This window comes from Amphibalanus amphitrite, unplaced genomic scaffold (genome assembly GCF_019059575.1).
Source record: "Amphibalanus amphitrite isolate SeventyFive unplaced genomic scaffold, NRLGWU_Aamphi_draft 000379F_arrow, whole genome shotgun sequence".
NCBI classification, from domain to species: Eukaryota; Metazoa; Arthropoda; class Thecostraca; order Balanomorpha; family Balanidae; genus Amphibalanus; species Amphibalanus amphitrite.
The window spans coordinates 39209-59133 of NW_024881873.1; the positions used below are offsets into that span (position 1 = coordinate 39209).

Here is a 19925-nt window from a genome sequence, read left to right on the forward strand (position 1 = left end):
GGCTCGACCTGTGGGCTCCTGACGGTGGCGGCGTAGCGGAGACGGATAGCAGCTCCCGCGGCCGGCCGTCGGAGACAAACGGGCGCCGGCGGCCTGCGGCGGTCGGCTGCCACCCCACCTGTCAGCGTCAGCCGGCTGCCGGGCCGCCGTCCATCCACCTACGGTCCTCCGCCGGGCCGCCGTCCGTCGCACGGTTCCTCCGCCGGGCCGGGCCGCCGTCCATCCACTGGCCCTCCGCCGTGCCGCCGTCCGTCGCACGGTTCCTCCGCCGGGGAGCGGCTCAATGGCAGGATTGTGCGGATCAGGCGGCAGGCGTCCCCCGGGCCGGCGCGCCCGGGTCCGACCAACGCTCAGCAGGAGGGCGCGCGGGCCATGATCGGGCCGCTGGCGCCAGGTTTAGCGATTGTTGTTGTTTAACGTGTCGGAATAGTCTCCTAAGAGTGATTACATGTGTTCATCTGACGCTGACGCGGCAGCGCCGTGCGTGGCACAAAACCAGACGGGCTGGCCAACAAAGAGAGCGGAGGACGAGGAAGAGGGGGGCGGCTCAGGGGAGGGAGGGGGCGGACTGTCACCGCCAGCCCCCGAGACGCCGCGCTCTAATTGACCGGGCGGCCGGCCGCGGCCGCGCGCCGCCGTTTACCGGCTGAATAGAGAGAGCCTTTGTCGGCGGGCTCCAGTGTTTAGGGCGCTCTCGTCTGAGAGGCTACTCGGCTGAATGCGGCCTGCACAGGATCAGTAGCGGCCGCTGAATGGGCCACGGCTGCGGTCGGCGGCGGCGACACGTTTCGGGCCGGGACGGCGTGCCGAGCTCCCGGAGACCGCTCCGTGGAACGGGCCCACGCTAATGACTGCACGGCCGGTAATCATAACACACCGACGGCTGCCTGCCCACGCGGCGGCAGCGTTGGAGATGTAAACAGAATGGTTGTCCCGCTCGACAGCTTACGCGGTTCACTGAGCTCCCGATCAAACGAATTACAGGCGGATATTGCCGGCTCTCTCCGCGGCGGCCAAACAGCCGTGCTTGGCCCTGTAGCCAAACTACCCACCACAACCAACGGCGACTGACCTGTGCCGGTCTGTCCAATCTGTGTGATGGTCTGTGCCCGATCTGTCACGTCTGTCCAGTAGTCTGTGCCCGGTCTTGTCCCGTCTATCCAGTAGTCTGTGCCCGGTCTTTTCCGTCTGTCTTCCAGTCTGTCTCTGTCCCGTCTGTCCAGTCTGTCTCTGTCCGGTCTTGTCCCGTCCGTCCGGTAGTCTGTGCCCGGTCCGCTACTGGTTCAGTTTGTTCGATCTGTCGCGGCTTCAAAAGCAGCCGTTTTTACGGTACGCCCGCGGCTGTAGCCGATCAGGTCTGTCTTGCCTTCCCTATCATTATTGTCACTGGTCACACTTAGCTCAGCCAATCATAGCCGATCTGCACCGGTGACAGCCGGTGACTTGCAGGACGGACAGTGTGGTCCGTCCAGCTATCACCATCTGAATGGTCTCTCAATAGATGCATCTCGGATGGTCAGCTCAGTTCAGTAACTGATTCAACTGGCCAACGTTTGTAATTACTTCCCAAACTCTGTCCCTCCCCCATCACCCCCCCCCCCCCACCTCCCCACCTGTCCCTCCAATGATGCGTTATCCACCGGGCCGCCCGCACCCCGGCCCATTCGGAAGCCAAGCTGTCGTAAAGTGACCGGTGGCCGCCCCCGTGTGTGCATTAGTAATGGGTGGCCGGTGGCGGCAGCGGCCGGTGCCGGGCAGGTGCTCGGAGGGCGTCCATCTCAGCGCCCCCGCCCCTCTGCCGGGGCGGGCCGGCTGGGCAGTAAAGTTTTGATTAGATCTGGCCATCGGTGGCGGGAATGATCGTCAATGGCGCACCAAGGTAGAGTGAGGGAGAATGATAGGAAAGAGGATGGAGGCAGGTGACAAAGATAGGCAGCAGGGCGCAAAAAAAATGAATAGGTACGGGGGAAATGAGAAGCCATGTTTTTTATGAGAAAAAATATACTGTTTGATATTTGTTCATAACACCGGATAAAACGGCGAGTGTTTATCTCACTACTGAACCAGCAGAATCACCTGGCCTTCCTCTTGGTCTACCGTTATCGCTGCGTCACTGACCCCTCCCCCTCCGTTCCGCCTCCATCCCTCCCACACCGGTCCATGAGCCGAGTCACCCATCCCACGGCCTGGGTCTGACCATGACCGTGAGCTATCGCCGGGCGGAGCGGGGCCTGTCCGGCTCCCGCGCGCCCCAGCCGCGGCCACCGACCCCAGCGACACAGTCACAGACGGTAACCAGACGGCGGTCACAGACAGCTCGGCACAGCGCCGGGTCACCCCCAGATCCAGTGGAGGTCACCACAGGTCACCGATTCTTTAACCATGATCTCTCGGTCTTGGATCATGGATTGAATGAACGATCATGGATCATGGAGTCTCGCGGAAGGGACAAACTGTTTTACCAGGCTCGTGTCTTGCCCATCAGGTATTACAAATGTGCATTGTGCAGTCCGTATTCATGACGTAAAAGTTCTTGAAAAAGGACGCCAGGCAGTCCTTTACGAACCACAGCCTATGTGCCACATGGCCACGACTAAATGCAAATTAAGCTTCAATGAAATGGCCCTGCCGAGGCTCACCTCCCACGCCAATGAGCGCCCGGTTCCGGTCTGGGGCTTACGCCGACAGTGCAGCCGGGGCGCCGAGACGAGATGATGGGCCCTGCCGGAGAAAGGCACCCAGCCACGCGGCCCGGAATGACCGCGCCGGCTCCAAACGAATGGCCACCGCATTAACGTTATGCCATACCCTAAAGGGTAATGAACCGTCAAACAGATGCCGATCACTCAGCAGTCCGGACAGAGGCCGTGATTCTGAGTTGACCGTCTGCTGACGGGAGAAGTGATAACATACTCGTAAAAGGGAATTTCACCGATCGAACACATGCCGATCGATAATTTTAGCAGCTCAGGATGATTCAATGTGACAAGTTGATCGTTTTGCCATTACCTACAATCCATCAAGCGTCTCTAATTACTTTCTATGACGTTTATGCTATTTGCAATTCGTTCTTAAACCATGCAACTTTAAACACCACCAATTTCCACTTGCAACAAGGCAGTGGTTTGACGAGCTCTTAAAGACTCGAACTCAGACTTAGCTGTTGTAATTTGCAATGATTAACGGATTATGTATATCGGATCAGCTTACGACAGAACAAAGAAGGCGCTGGTCACACTCACAAGAAGCTGCATGCCGCCGCGCTGGGCCGGGAGCTTTGTCAAAAAGTGTACTGGGTACATTGGCTTTGACAGACTCGGGCGGCAACTGTGCCATCCTCTCTGGGTCAGCGGGTTTCCGTCCGCACAGCGACTGCTCTGTATTCGTCCTGGACACGGACCGCGGCCACTTCTTATATCCCCGGCTCGCTCCCAAGGCCGGCCATCCGGCCCGGTCGGCCTCAGCGCGGGCAGGGCGCGGGGCGGCCGGGAGCAGAGCGCTGCCGCCGCCTCAGCGCCAAACGGCGCGCCGTTTAATTGGTAATTGGTAATTGGATAGAGGTGGTCGGCCGGCCGCGCTGGCCGCGCCGTTCGATCGGCCCGCTCTGACGCCTCTCCGTCCCCGCTCTGACGCCTCCCCCGTCCCCGCTCTCCCGGCAGACACGGCGGCCAACACGCTGACGCCGTACAAGTCCAGCCGCAGCATCGGCAGCCCGTCCAAGTCGGAGGTCTCCAAGACGGACCGGTGAGTGCCTGCCGCGCGCTGTGGGGGCGGTCCGGGGGGGGGGGGGCGGTCACCGGGGCCGGCCGACCCCACCTGGTCGGCCGGATTAGTGGCGGCCGTCCGTCGGAATGGCCGGTCGTCGTCAGAGGCGCCGCCAGTAACGAGCTCGGCAATCAGCCTGTCGGGAGCGCCACCTCACCGCCGGCCATCAAACCCCGCCCCGACACCACCCCCGCCCCTGCGCCCCACCCGGCCCCGCTGACCCGAGCGGCGCCTACCGCAGACGGTGGCAGACCAGTCGTTTGCATTCCGGTACCGGCCGCGGCGGCTCCATTACTCGCCTCGCGCCGGTTGCGTGGCTTCAAATGGAATTGCACGCACCATGAGGTGATTACGGGGGCCCGTTTGTAGCGGAAAGGCACGAAGTGCTGTTGTTAAAAAGGCATCCATCACCGAAACGGCGCGGCCCGGTTTTCGGTTCCTCATTCCCAGGAAACTATAAATACTTGTCAGCGCGTCATCAAACAGCGGGTGGCTTCCCAGCCGGGTGTGGAAACAGCCCTCCGTCACCGGACGGGCGGCGCCAACAGCCGGGTGTGGAAACAGCCCTCCATCACCGGACGGGCGGCTTCCCAGCCGGGTGTGGAAACAGCCCTCCGTCACCGGGCGGGCGGCTTCCCAGCCGGGTGTGGAAACAGCCCTCCATCACCGGGCGGGCGGCGCAAACAGCCGGGTGTGGAAACAGCCCTCCATCACCGGACGGGCGGCTTCCCAGCCGGGTGTGGAAACAGCCCTCCATCACCGGACGGGCGGCTTCCCAGCCGGGTGTGGAAACAACCCTCCATCACCGGGCGGGCGGCGCAAACAGCCGGCACCAAATCAGACGGGCATAGACTAGCTCATGGACCACGGTCTCCGACATGGCTGCAGGACTTGACTTTCACTGTTCTGTCCTTGTTTGCAACCATGCCCTGTTCGGCTGTTCAATACAGGGCGGGATTGTTCAATTATCCACTAGCCCAGTTTCAGTTTGGTATGTAGTATGTACCCCTGCACCATCATGCACTGTCAATGAACCTCTCCTTAATGAGTCACCTCTCCCTCATTACCTCTGTCTCTCCCTCCTCTAGTAGTCCTCCATCTGGGTCCAGTCGTCCCTGAGTGAGGTCGGCAGGGCGACGGTGGCAGGTCCGTTCGCGTACCTATCCTCCAGGCCGCAATGCCAGGTCTCCTGCATCCTCCCTGCCAGTCCGTGGTGCCAGCCTCGTTCGCGTATCCTCCTGCGTTGGTCGCGCTCCGTGTTTGTGCTGCCCGTAACGCCGTGCGCGCTGTTTATTTTCATAAGGCCTCGAAATACCGTCAACGCGAGCCGCCTGTTCGCCGCGTCTGTCTCGTTGTGTGTCGGTGTCGCACGGTGCAGTAGTCGCAAACCTTGGATTCTTCGATATTCACGCACCAGTTCGACGCTTCACGTCAGTTAGCGCACGGTGTCCTCACTGAGCTCCAGGGTCGTCCATGGACGACCTTGGTCGCTAACTTTGAGTAAGCCTTCAGCTCTTTTTGCTCTATGTGACTGTAGGTAGGTCATCTAGGATAACTGCTCAGTCCGGGGGAAACCTAGCGGTGATAACGAACCGGACTATTTATCTTTGCCTGTAACAGACCCCGATCATGGCCATGGACTCGACCGGACCGCCTCCAGGGGCGCGTCTCCCACCCGACCTTGACCCACCAGAAGGCCGCGCTCTCATCCTGATGAGCCGGCCTGATGACACTCCACTGCGAGGGAACCCGTTCGCCATCATCAGGGAAATCCGCTCGATCTGTGACTCGGAAGTCGAAAAAACCAAACAACTCGGATCTGGCAAAATTCTCATCTCGACCTTCAACAAAGACCAAAGCTCTGCCCTTCTCTCCTGCCAAACCATGCTCGGAAAACCTGTTTCGGCTGTTCTTGCAACCAACCTGATGTCATCGCAGGGTCTCATTCACTGTCCGGACCTCAGCGACCTCTCTGACGAAGAGCTCCTCACCGAACTAGCCCCGCAGGGTGTTATCGAGGTGCAGAGGCTCAAATCCAAGGACCGAACTCCAAACCCCCTGATTCGACTTCGCTTTAAAGGACTCGATCTCCCAAGAAAGCTCCTCTGCGGGTACCTCTCCGTCCCTGTTCGACCCTGGATCCAGCTGCCAAGGCAATGCCGTAGGTGCTGGAAGCTAGGCCACTCCATGCGCTCTTGCCGACGAAAAGAGACAGTCTGCGGGCAGTGCTCTGCCAGGGACAGCCACCCCACAGGTGACTGTACCTCGGTCCCAAAGTGCCCTCTCTGCTCTGGTCCACACCCAGCATGGGACCGAAACAGCTGCCCCGTCTGGAAAACCACCAAACGAGACACTCGAGAGCGAGCGCCATTCCAACCCCCGCCGCTCAACTCCACAGCTTGGCCTCCACTTGAGAGTCAGCACCGAACGATGCAGCCCCCTCCGGCTCGCACAGACGCCTCTGTCCAGACAGATGGTGAGGTCATGGCCCCTAAGGCGACCGCAGTCCCTGTTCAGACCCAGACCGAGACAGCCAGCTCTCAGACGACCGACGCCAGCACCCAAACGACCAAACTGACCACCTTCGACTCGACCTCTCAAACTCGACCCGCCCGACTGGTCTCTGCCGAAGTCCAGACTGACACCCCCGACTCACCGACACCAACCACGGACCCCGACGACTTCGGCTGCTCTCGAAGCAGGCCGTTCACCCGAGGCTACACGGCGAGCTTCCAGCCTGACAGCCCCCGAAACGACACCGACGATCCCGATCCAGACCTGATCCCGAAGAGACGTCCCAGGGGTGAGATCCCTCCACCTGACATCGGGTCGCTGAAGTTTGAGTACGCCAGCGGCAGGCGACTTTCCTACCCTCCCTCCACCCTCTACTGGTTTGACCATGAAATCCGACTATACGACCTTGACCTTCGCCCAGAATCCAAAGCGTACAGGGCAGCCGTGGCTGGCTTCTATTTTGACGGACCCCCTCACCACGGACGCCGTATCTTCCTTCAGAGAATTCCTCCAACGGGTAACCACTAGCCCTACCAACATCGCTGCCTAGGAGTCGAGCTATGCCTCACGGCTACTCCTCCAGAGCCACCAAATTCCAGTCAAAGTTGTACCCCTGAGACGGGCGGGACATGACTGGGGCACCCGGGTCACACCGGCTGCCATAACCCGCTGGCTGTCTCACTCGGTAGGCCGGTTTTTATTTTGGCCGATCCCTGCGAACAGCCTGCGCAATCACACTTTCACTGTCCACATTAGAGATATAACGTAACGTAACTATTGCGGGGATTTTTACTGTACTCGACAGTTTTTGCCCCTTGACTTAGGCACCAGGTTTTTTCTAGTTAGGACTTTTCCTGGTAAATACATCCCACAACAAACATCACACATTGCAACACCTCACACCATCAGCAGCAAGATTTACAGCATCAAGTATGAATATTCTACCCCTTTCTGGACACCCTTGCCTTGTTAATCGGACGCCACATGAGCCGAATTAAAGTAAAGTTTGCTTCTCTCTCTTGCTTGGGTCAGAATTAAATAGCTGACAGTAAAGTAAAGTAAAACGAAAGATCTGGCTCATTGCCAGCCTTAGTAATTTCCCCTTCCCTGGCGGTTGCCTTAGGCATGCCGGGAAGACAAAATTTAAAAAAAAAAAATAAAAAAAAAGTAGTCAGAGCAGAGACAGAGCAGCGGCAGAGGGGGCTTCCGGCCGCTGCTGCTGGCTGCGTCAGACCGTCAGTGGGTGATGGTCACAGACGGGTGAAGGGCTACCGGGCGGCAGAGACAGGTGGGGAAGGGGGCAAGCGCCAAGCGGTGACAGATGGGGCGGGGAAACAGAGGTATACCTACGTGTCCCGGCGTCCCGTGCATGGGTGTGTCACACTATCTCACTGTGCGGCCGTCTCGGTGCCGTCGGGGTGACTCCATCGGGGAATATCGACGGGGACCGGACCGCCGCGGCGGGCGGCGCCGGGGTCGGTCTCGGCCGGTCTCGGCCGGGTCAGAGAGCGTGGCGCGGCTGACGCGGCACCGCTCCGCACGGCCGGCGGTCGGTGCTGCTGAGTCGGCCCATACTCGGACTGGAGGGCCGCCCCGAGAGCAGCCGCCGCCGCCTTACGACGCAGGCCAGCGGAAAATGCCAGCGGAAAAATGCCTGGATGGGAAGCGAGAAAATGACGGAGAAACAAGTGTTACTGCTGAGACGCAGCAGCGTTTGGCATCCGTCCAAATAGATGTGGAAGTCGTCGTTGCTGAAAGCCGGGCCGCGTAATCATCACGGAGGCCAGTAATGCTGCCCTCACTGCAGCATTCTGAGGGAGTTATCAGCCGTTCTGGCAGGCTTAAGGGCATGTAATCCCATCATCCGGCCGAGTTGGTGTGCCGTCCGGCGGCGGTCGGCGGGCGCCGGTCGCAGATGATGGAGTGCCCGCCGGTGGGAGGGGCGCCGCCGCCCGAGTCGCCGCCGACCGGCCCGTCAGCTGGCCGTTCCCAGTGCAAACCGACGGCCGCTCAGCTGCCCTGAATGGGTGTCGCTGCCGTGTCGCTTACAATGAGTGGCGACATAATACCTGGGCGGCAGTGTGAGCGAGTGCAGCGCAACAAATAGCGCCCCCAGCAACGCGGCGCAATTATCAAACGACGAATGGTATTTGGCTGAAATGGGAAAGGATAAAGGAACTCATCTATCGTAAGACGAACATTAAACCAGTAAAATCATGTTGGATTACCGAAACTGCATGATATGCGGCACCAGCTAAGGTTGAAGACGTTGTGATATACCGTTGTCACACATAAGCACACAGGCAGTGCTGTTCCTGGGGCGGCTGACAAGAGGCCGCGCGGTACGTGCCACTGCGCCCGGCTGCTGCCGCGCGCGGTTCCTGTTGCTCGCTAATGGGCGGCGGCGGGCGGCGGGCGGCGGCATCATTCTGCGGCCGGCACGCCGCATCTGCCGGCCGGCCGGCTTTGTGGGGGCGTCCGCCGGCGCCGGAGCACCATTGATTGCGCGCCGTCCGGCGGCGGCCACAGCGGCCATTGTGCACCGCCGCCCATGGCTGCCGGCTGTCCGCTGGATAATGGGAGCGTCACCGGCGTGCCGCCCCCGCCCCCGCCCCCGCCGGATACATCAGCGGGTCGCCGCCGGGCGAGTGACGCCGCCGCGCTGACCCGGCCGTCACGGCGCCGCCAGCACGAGTAATGAGAACAGAAAAAGAACGGGAAACGAGCGGCGATATTGGCCGCGGGCAGACGACGGGGACTGATACAGCCAATCATTCGTGAGGATATTGATAACCGAGCGCTGATCAGGCGGCCGGGTCTGAGACACGGCGCGGTGACAGCCCGCCTCGCCTCGCCAGCGCCCAGCAGCGTTATTAGACCAATAAACCGTGCGCCGCACATAATGAAGGAATCAGCCGGCCTACGTCCCTCTTCTCTTGTATAATCTCCTCCTGTCTCTATCCTCTCTCTCACTCCCTCCCTTTCTCTCTCCCTCCGTTCCCTGTCCTTCTTTTTGCCATATCTCTCGCACATCTACTTTTTCTTTTTCAGCACAGTCTGACTTGTGCCATAAATTTCATTTTCGTTCTTTTCTCCATTGTTTATTTAGCGTTAGCTAGTCGAACACTGGCCTGTTTCCATACAACGCCGCCGCCGGGCAGACTCTGATCAAACCGTGCCGCCGATTCAGCTCCACTCGTCGGGCCTGCACCGAATTGAGACAGCCCTCCGAACAATGGCCTCCCTGTCGACAGACCGCGGCAAAATCAGACCAGACGGGATTAACTCGGGGGAGCGGATTTGTATCTAAATGTAATCAACCAGCCCCGGCCTCATGTGGATTCGATCGTCCCTCTGCAGATGTGCCGTGAATTATTCAGCGCAGTTCTCGGCAGTTTTTTGTCGCGCGATCCCAGTGATCTGACGAAGGATTAGTCAGTTAATAGATTTCGTCGGACAATTCTCAGTCAGATTTGGGGCGATAACCGCTAAAACGCACTATCGGCCGGGGTAACGGCCGCTAAGATCGCCATTAGCGGGTACAATGGCGCTCCGGCGGCGCCGTATCTTATTACCCATTACGGCCGGCGCGGCGTCCCTCTGCCGTTCGGCGTTTTTACGCCGGGGGACGGCGGTCGGCTCACAAAGACTGCCGCCGTGCCACTGTTCACTGTCAACAGGCCGTGAAATAACCAAATAACCACCTCTGGATATATCACCGGCCTGCTTGGGTCGCTGAGATGTTTTGTATCAATGTTGACATGATCAGCTCACATCTGCCGAATCCTCGGAAACTACCAGTGGGATTGTATGCCGGAGTGACGGCCTAGCCCAGCCGCCGGCCGGGAGTATCAACTCGGGCGCTACTCTGCCAACAAACACACGCGACCCTGTATTCAGATATCCATCAGGGCGGCGGCCGTCCTCCGGCGCGAGCGTCGCGTGCCGGTCGGCCGGCTCGTGTCATCCGGTGGCGGGTCGTGACTTTACCGCCGCCACTGCCGCCGCGCCACCGCCAACACCGCCTCCGCCGCCTGCGCCGCCGCCACTGTCCCCAACGACGCTAGCGACGAAGGCATCGAAGGCAACTCGTCGACTTGTACGGCGAGTTCTGCCATTTGGTGAGGAGTTTCCACGCCCACTCCGCTCCATTCGATATATGTCCCAAAGTGCAGTGGCAATGTCTGCGCCACACTACGCCTGTCCACCTGAGCCCTGGGTTCTGCGAACGGAGATAGGCCATTGTGTCACAATGCTCTTCACGCCTCTTCACGCTTTAGGTTGCAAATTAACTTAGTTTCGTGAAATGTCACCGGCGGATGGGGACTTTCTCTCCAGCACGTAACACCAATGAACCGCGGGACGGCCTCAGGAGTTAGACAGCACGTCATTTCAGAGTCCGTGAAAATGCCGTCCGCGGGCACGGCTCTCCAAGCTGCCGACCTCCCGTGAGGGCCGAGTGACGCGCCCCACTGCTAGCTGTCCCACCCACCGAGGCCCACGCCGAGAGCGTCTGCCCGCCGCTGGCAGTCGGTCCCGGCCGCCGCGCAGTACCGCCGGAGGCCGCGACGGAAGTGGAAGATAAACAGGTCGCCAAGTTACGCCCGGAAACCACCCAGTCGCTGGCGGTCGTCAGAGCCGCGGTATGCCGGCGGTCGTCAGAGCCGCGCTATGCCGGCGGGGGTCATGCATAGAGATAGGTGGTTTGTGACGACGGCCGCGGACGGTCGGAACGTCGGCGGTCGGCAGACGGTGTCAGACGGCCGGGGATACAGTCTGGAGACCATAGGTCTGGCGGACGGACGACTGAAACAGCACAACCTGAGACCGACGCCGAGAAACGGCCACCGGCGGCAATAGTCAGCCGCGTCCGCGGGAGAAACGATCCTATGGCGTCTGACGGTCTCATGGTAACGTCCTCCGGATATACATTCTACAGTCTGAACAATGGACACCAAACGGCTGAACGGTGACGTCCTCCGGACATCTACAGTCGGACAGTGGACGTCTAACGTTAAAACAGTGAATGTCTAACGTTAGAACAGTGGACGTCCAACGTTAGAACAGTGGACGTCCAACGTTAGTGCTGTGGATGGCTAACGTTAGTAGGTACAGTGGATGTCCAACGTTAGCACAGTGGATGGCCAACGTTAGTACAGTGGACGGCCAACGTTAGCACAGTGGAGATAGTGCAGGGCGTTGGCGCTGCCTCATTCCATCGATGGTCCTACCAGCTCCGACCGCAGCCCTCGCCGGTGCGGGTAGCAGTCGGTAGGACTACTCGCCTCAGTCGGACCTCGTTACTGCTACCACCTCCCGCTGCAGAAGGGGCAGACACAGCCACCACCTCCGCTATAACACCCTGCCGCGGCGGTGCTGGGGGAAGTTGAGACATCACCGCCGTGCAATGAAATGAATAAACGTCACTCGACGACGTGCAGGGAGTTATATGGCGGGCACATGCCCCGGAGCGCATGGTCGTACACACATAATAAACTTATGCTATGAAACATCACAGGAAATTGAAGTCACAGGGTGGTCGACATCTGTAATTCGCAGAGTTAATAGCGCCACAAATATTACACCAACATTGCAAAATTAATTCGAAATTGGAACGAACGCTCAATCTGACGAACGAAATATCCCTTTCCACTCTCTATATACAGTACACTCAAACTAACTGGAAAGTGACCGAGGTAGAGAAATTGTTCCGTAGGTGGCAGGAGCTTAGCAACTCCAGCTCTCACACAATCGGCCATGTGCCTTGTGCGCCGCTGCCACCCTTGCTGCTCACTGCGTGACCCCACTGCCACTGCCACTGCCAGGGCCCATCCTTAGGAATCCTATCCTGCGTGCCGGTCGCGTGCAGTGTCTCCGGAAATAACCGGGCCGCCGGCGCGGCTGCCATGGGCGCCGCGGACCGCGCGCGGCACGCACCCCTCGGTCCGAGCGCCGCTGCCGAGGGCGTGGTCGGGGCCTCCACCACCGCCCAGCTCCCAGTCCATGCCGCGGCCGGCGCGGAAATCGGCATACTGCCGCTGGCAGGCCGGCCGCCCGGGCCAATTAACCCGCGCCCTGCTGGGGGTCCTGGATTTCCACGCCCTGCTGGGGGGGGGGGGGTGTTTGAACACCCCCCCTTCTAACTCGGCTCCTGGGCCACGTAGCGATACGCGGAAGGCGGCGTTCGAAAGAGCGTCAAAAATAATGAGGAAATCACTTCGGTCAATTTTTTGGTCAGGTCAAAGGTCAGGTCACCAGAGGTCATTGAAGGCAAATTTTCGCCGATTTCCAGGTCGAATGTCGAAAATTTCCAAGAAGCCAACGCATAACTCGGGAACCAATAGAGCTACAGCGCCGCGGAAAAGCGCATTCGATAGCCCTATTAACGCCCTTTCTGAGTTATTTTCTCAGATTTGACCTAACGTCAACGGTTTTGCCTGCAGGGGGCAAAAACTGCAAAAATAGCCGATTTTTTCGGAAACAGTTTTTCTGCAATAACTTTTGACCCAAGCATTGTACGAGCTTACTGTTACCGGCATCGTGTTCCTCTCGTCAAGACGCATCGAACGAACTATAATTTGACCTTGAAAGGTCAACTTGAAAATTTGACCTCAGGTCAAGGTCATGACCTGACCGGAAAGGGTCATGTTGCATATCAGTCGATCCGTATCGTCGAGCTGAACACATCTAAGGCGTTTTCATCGCTCTAGCATGCCTCTATCAAAAGTTATTTGCGAAAAACTGTTAGATACCATTCGTGACCTAAGATGACCTCAGGGCATAAACAGGGGTCACAGACACCATTTTCATGTTCATTGTGTCTAAACCACTTGTAATTCAGTGCTTGGGAGTGTTTATAATGTCTTTCGTCCAAAACAGGCGCATTTCAATTTTCTCCCATTGACTTATAATGGTGAGGTCGCAAAATTGACCTGACCTTAGGTCATCGATATCAAAATTCTGAGATATACATTTTGTACATGCTAATGCTCTTAGCAATCGCTGAAAGTTTCAAAGCGATCGGTCACTCGGTGTAGCTATGACAGACATTGAAACTTTTTATGAGGTGAGGTCACTTCGAGTGACCTGGTGACCTGACCTTGAATGACCTTGGTCTGAAATTTTCACAACATGTGTAGAATTGATGTATGATAAGGTGTACCAAAAACGGCGGCGCTCCGCGCCGCCGTTTTTGAGATATTCGCGAAAAACCACAGGGGGGGGGGGGGTGTTCAAACACCCCCCCAGCAGGGCGCGGGTTAAACCGAGACGGATGGCCGGCGGTGAATACGGCGGCGGTGGCACCGGCGCCGGCGCGCCTTCCCGCCCGGATTAGTGGCCTTTGATTCGGTCCGCTGCCGCCGCCGAACAGTCTATGGCCCGGGGCGAGATAGCGCGGCTGACGGGGAGGGGAGGGAGATGGCGAGAGATGGGTCGCCCACCGGTGATAGATGGCGAATCTGCCGCCCCTGGTTCAGGTGATGTCTACACATGGTTATCCAGTGGACCGATGATGGATGCCGGGAATCAGCCCACGCGCCGCCGCCAGCGCGCTAGATGCAGCGCGCTCCGGCGAACGGATAGACCGGCAGCACTATGAGCCCGTCACAGCGCGCTCCGGCGAACGGGGAGACGGGCAGTGTTCTGAGCCTGCCACAAACGGCAACGAAATGCTCTGAAGGCCAAACAGCCGCGAGAGATGAAACACTTCTCTTGGACTTTCTTCGACTTTTTGAATAAATGAAATGTTGCATTACCACTCACATACCTCTTGATTTATTATCTAGCCTAGTCAAAACTAGGCCAATGCGCTGTGACACCGGGGTGAAGTTTTTATCCCAGCGATGACAGGTGTGTTGATCCAGTCCCACGACCGCTGAGTACAGGCGGCGCGGCAGATAAACCGCTCCAATAAACATGCCGGGGATGTTCGGGTGACAGCCGAGGAACCCGAGCACGTCTCCCGTCTCCTAGTCCCGCGGTAATGTGCCGGTACGGGGCCGAGGGCCGCCGTAATGTGACGGTACAGGGCTGAGGGCCGCGACAATGTGCGGGTACAGGGCCGATGACCGCGGCAATGTGCCGGTACAGGGCCGAGGGCTGCAGTAAAGTGTTGGATGCCAGGTGCTGCTCTCCCAGCCGAGGGTCGCCGGAGAGGGTCACAGACGACAGACGGCAGACGGCGCACCCGGCTCGGTCAGCCGAGTGGGACGTAGGTAGAGTTCTGCACGGCTGCAATTTCCCACAGCCTAGCCGCCCCGCAGCCGTGGCTCCACAGCCACAGCCGCCCACAGCCGTGGCAAACTGTGGGCAGCCAGCCGTCAGCCGGCCGTGGATACTTTCAATGAAATGCAACCAAATAGTATATAATAAGTTGTTTTTAGTTGAAACATATAGCCAAAAGCACATTGCAATGGGCTATAGATTCTCAAGCTCATGAAGCATCATAGGTTAAGTGATTGTGTATCTGGCTTTAGGCGGAAGGCCTGAAGCCTGATGCGCATCGCATGCCTACACAAGCCCTTGCAAGGGGTTAAGAAAGATGGGTAGGTAGGTACCTACATCAACAGAAAACATAAACAACGAACCAGAATAGAAGCACTAGCAGTGTAGACATCTAATGCCAAATCCTGAAGCATGGTTGTGGGACAGAACAACAGACCCTGATGCTTTTCATTATCAATGTTAGGTATGGAAAATGAAACTGAAGTTGATGGACTGTCAAAAAGTGATTGTCTAGTCAAAACTCTTGTTTCTTTCTTACCTTGCATATTTTCTGGGGTGTGATATGCCAGGCTTGAGGCAGCCTTCTGAGCAAGTCTCAAACTATTTTGATATGCAAGGCATCAAAACACTAGTGAGCATCCAAGAAAGAAAAACATTCATCTATTTTGATTTTTCCAAATAATGATCTTCGCTCAAATCCCCAAGGACGTGCGAGCCACAATTGCCTCTTTCAATCAAAAATTTCACTTGAGTTTTTAATGACGTCAATAGCAAAGAAGTGGGAATAAATTGTTTTGTGTCACTATAAACAGCCATGGAAATTATAATCAATAAATAATAATGCTTAACAGTAGAAAACTTGCTCTCAAACAAAGATTAATTATCAAATTTTTACGTTTTGAGAAGAAGACGTCATTTTATTAGTAAAGTCAACAGCTCGCGTAAGAAATATTGTGTTCAGGGGTTTCACCGTCATGTGAATTACGTGTTCAGGGTTTTCACCATCATGTGAATTCACCGTAAGTAAGGTTCATGCTCACTTATAATCTAATTCCATTGGCTTCGTTGATCAGCGTTTTCTGTTAGCGGTCACTCACACACCAGTTAGAACATAAAGCGCCAGTTTTATATTAGGTAATTGGACTTGCCGAAAATCCAGAAATACATCTAAGAGTTATTTTAGATAATATTTTATGAAGCCTTTACCTGCCTTTACCTAGACGTGATTTCTTTTTCTATTACCTGAAATAATTATTGAACGCTCGTCTTCAATAGCTGTAAGGTGCTCTCCTAATGACCAGGTGAGAGTGATTTGAGAGGGATGTGACAATGCAACATATTGCATTTTCTGAAACTGTCAAGCTCTTGATGATGAAGGAACAATCGGTACATAGTATTCTGTACCAGAGTGCAAACTCCCCTACAGCAAGTGGTAAAACCATTAGGTACAGGTTTTCAAAGGCTTCACCACTTTCAATGTTGCTGGGCATCCTTTGCATGATTTTTACAGGCTAGACTGCTTATCAGAATGTAAGATTGAGGATTTAAAATTTTATATTTGAGTACTTAAGATTGAGCTTGAAATGTCACAGCCGTGGCCACAGCCGTAGCCGTGTTCTTGGAGATATTTGCAGCCGCCCCGGCCCACAGCCGTGGGGCTGCAGCCAGCCGCGGCTGCAGCCGGCCGGTGCAGACCTCTAGACGTAGGGCTCCGGGCAGCAGAGGGTATGGAACGCCGGGCTCCTGTCAGCAGAGGGGGCGGTGCACCGGGCTCCCTCCCCGCCCCCCATGGGCGTGGAAATCCATGAGTTCCAGCGGGGCGCGGGTTAATATCATGTCATGTCGCCATTTTTTTAGTTAATATTTTACATAACGCTTAATCACGTTTGAGGCTGCACGTATTTCACCTCAGTCATGTTAGGCGCCGCACCGTCCCTCTTCACGCAGTGCGTGTCGCCCCGGTCGGCGGACCGCGGGCGGGCGGCGTTTTGTCAGCCGCCATGCATCAGCGGCCGGTCGGCGCTGCCATGGGCGCGGTGTCTGCCGCGAGTTAATCACCCGCCAGTATGGACGACCTGTCAGCGGCGGCACTGTGTGGCTTCCAATGACGACCGCCGCCGGGACGCCAACAGGCCAACTTGGCGACAGCACGCCGACCAACTTCGCCTCCTTTGTCATTCCCGAGAATAAAGTGGAAGCCGCGCTGTGCGCGCCCTCCGTCCGCGGACGACATGTATGGCACTGCTGACATGAAACATGCTTTTAGAGAACTGGCACTGAGCCAACCTCATACACTACCTACGGGGCGCGCAACTCCGCCCACAGTTCCTGAGCTATCCGAACATGTTTCGTGCAATCAGATCTGATTTCTCTTGAGATCATGGGCGATAGATGCGTCAAAATTGTCCCGCTGATGCGTGCAAATATCATGACGACAATTCGTCAGTGTTTGACTGAGCGTAAGGTACTGCGGAGAATGTGTTCGATTTGCTTTAACAGTTCATGATATTATTTTATAAAAGATACGTAATACGCAAAATACGCAACGAACCCATTTCACCTGGTATGCCTATAATATAATGGCCTACCGACTAAACAAACAATAGCACCTGGTTTCTGGTCTCCTAAACGAAGCTCGTGAATTCCGTTTTGTGTAACAGGAATTTATAGGCCGTCGGGACTGTGTGTTTTGCTTAGTGCCGGCATTCGTGTCGCCGCACACGCGTGATGTGCCGGATTGGAAGTCGGAAAATGGATTGGTGTTTGCGCAGCCCCGGGCATCGAATGGCTCGGCCCTCTCTGTTGACGCCGAGTCAATAACCGGCCGAAACTAAAAACCGGCCGCCCCCTATCCTTTCGACGGTGTTGAGAACGGCTATTCTGGAAAGTGATTTTCTTCGGTGATTTGCCGTACCTATGCTTGTACAATCATATATGTACTATTCTTTTCCAATATGATTTTCCCCGCTCCCAACAAAAAGTGCAGAGCCGGCATCCAATAAAAGCCATGCCACACCTGCCGTGCAAAACATCGTCAAGTTTCATCAGGCCGGCGCAGCCTCAATACATGGTCGGCCCGGCGTAGGTATTAATAGCACAAAGGGCGCCAGCTCGATCATCCATTGTCGCTACTGATGCTGCATAGGTCTCTGCCAGCGGCGCCGTGCACCGACCGACAATGGATGGTAACGATTGCCCGGCGCGCCTTGCACGACCTTCATGTCACTGTCATGGACGGAGAATACATGGCAATCGACATGCAACGCCGGTTCATTAGTTTCAAATTGGTTGCGAATACGTGTATGTGAAATGTGGAAAGTAATAATTTCATTCAGAGATTAATTCATGGGAAGGAAGCTACACGGGAGACCCTTAGCTTTATCTGTTTTTATCTTTATACGACGCTAGGCTTTGCTGCCTCGATGTTCAAAGCTTTCAGAATTGAGAACTCCACTCATTAGTCATTTCTTTGGCAAAGGCGTTCCAGGTATATGCCTTGTGATTGTCGGCACACGAGGTATCAAGTTTTCATTCCATGGCAGGTTCCCATAATCACCCAGCGCGCGCCTGTCTCACCAGCCTCGCCCAGACCTCGCGTGTGTCATCCAGTCCACTTCGACGCCCTTGCACCGACTGTCCCGCCTTCGACGCCCTCGCACCGAGCGTCCCTCCTTCGACGCCCTCCCACCGAGCGTCCCTCCTTCGACGCCCTCGCACCGAGCGTCTCCGCCTTCGACGCCCTCGCACCGAGTGTCCCGCCTTCGACGCCCTCGGACCGAGCGTCCCTCCTTCGGCGCACTCTGATGCAGTCCCATGCATCCTCGGTGCCTCCTGACTAACCCAGTGTCTCCCCGCTCCCTCAGGTACGCGATGGGGTTCGCTTCGGCCGGTTCTGCGGCGCTGCCGGGCCGGCACAGCCTGCACCGGCCGCCGGCCGACCCTCCGTTCAGCTACTCGAAGCCGGCGCTGCTGCCGACCGGCGGCCGCCGCTGGAGCTGGAAGCTGGCCACCCTGGTGCTGGCCGGTCTCTGCCTGGTGCTGGTGTCGCTGCTCGGTAAGTCCGAGATCGCCGCTGGGCAACTGAACACAGAGCTGGCCAACATACAACAGAAACGAGTGACCGATTGTTAGACAGGGATAGCACGTGCTACGGGCACGGTATTTAGGGTAGTTGCTTATAATATCTTTATAACGCTTAGTGAGTTTAGTATATTTTGAAGGAAACTCTGTCGTAAGTATCGGTGAAACCGTTTTAATTGGTGGTATTTGTTCATTTTCAAGTAGCAAAATGCTTGTCATTCTAAAATAATATTCCCAATGTTTTGCTGGCATATTAATCCTGTGAGTGATGACAGCAGAATTGCCGGGTAAGCCGATGTTCGGAGTTTCTTTTTCACGAAAAAATAGCAAAAAAATATCCGAAACACTCAGCAGCGCCTATCCTCGTCCATCACAGCACAACGCAGCTTCGCAAGGGACGCACGAGGGAGACACATTCCAGCCGGTCCTGTCGATTATCACACGCATGATTTATGTACCCCACGCAGACAGATGCGGCTTATGACTCGCTAAAACCCGTTTGCCGGGCAGCGAGCTCTCATATGGATGACGCACGTCGTGTTTTACGACTAGTGATGGATTTATGAGCTCTTCTTCACCGCTCAGCGCGTAGATGGAGCGCTCCCTGATAAAGCCATATTTACGAGACAGATATTCAGTGATCCAGAAAAGCTTCCAAAACCTTTGTCAAGTGCCGTTGACTAGATAAAACTTTCACAAGACAAATCCCAGCCAAAAGGCGACTGTCTTAGTATTCGGCCGCTCTGAAACGTTAGTTGAAATTTATGGCCGGTCGCAATATGGTGGCTATAGCTGTAGTTTTTATACCATGAATCTGCTGTCAGGAAGGAAACTTGCCGTTTTGGTCGACCTCCAAGGTCTTAGAGTTTTCATTTTTATTAATGGCTGACCTGGCTGCTCGTTATAACTCGTTTAAAGCGTCTAGATTGCGCCAGACTGCACCCCCAAAACAGTTAGCGCGGCCCATTTACGACCGTTAGCGTTGATTTGACTGCCATAACCTATTGGCTCGCCAAATCCCTATATGTAATTTCCATCCTGAAACCATCCTGCTAAGAAATATGTGCATGTGGTGCATGCCCTAGTCCACGGCTGTTGGATTCGGCTGGGCGCGGTAGGGCAGACTGGAGAGTGGAGACTGTACTTACATACAGCGGTGCGGCGTGGGCACCCGGCACGGTGAGGGAATTCGCTCCCCGCGCAGAGCTTGGACGGGTTTAATCCGTGCTGTGCCATCAGATAGGACTGTTTGCGCACCGATACACCAGTCATCATCTGGATAGCATGGCCTTAGCACATAAGGTCCGCCTCCGACCGAGTATCCGCAGTCCCCAGCCCTC

General features: G+C 56.3%; 1 protein-coding gene across 4 annotated transcripts in view; it reads left to right on the top strand.

Annotated features, from left to right (window-relative positions):
* Positions 1 to 19925, top strand: part of LOC122390017 (teneurin-m-like) — a 95912-nt gene that overhangs the window by 22637 nt on the left and 53350 nt on the right. For all 4 annotated transcript variants that reach the window (XM_043382577.1, XM_043382579.1, XM_043382578.1 and 1 more), the window contains exons 3-4: positions 3660 to 3744; positions 18369 to 18559. In XM_043382577.1, coding sequence (XP_043238512.1) covers positions 3660 to 3744; positions 18369 to 18559 — 276 coding nt within the window. The remainder of the gene's footprint in view (positions 1 to 3659; positions 3745 to 18368; positions 18560 to 19925) is intronic.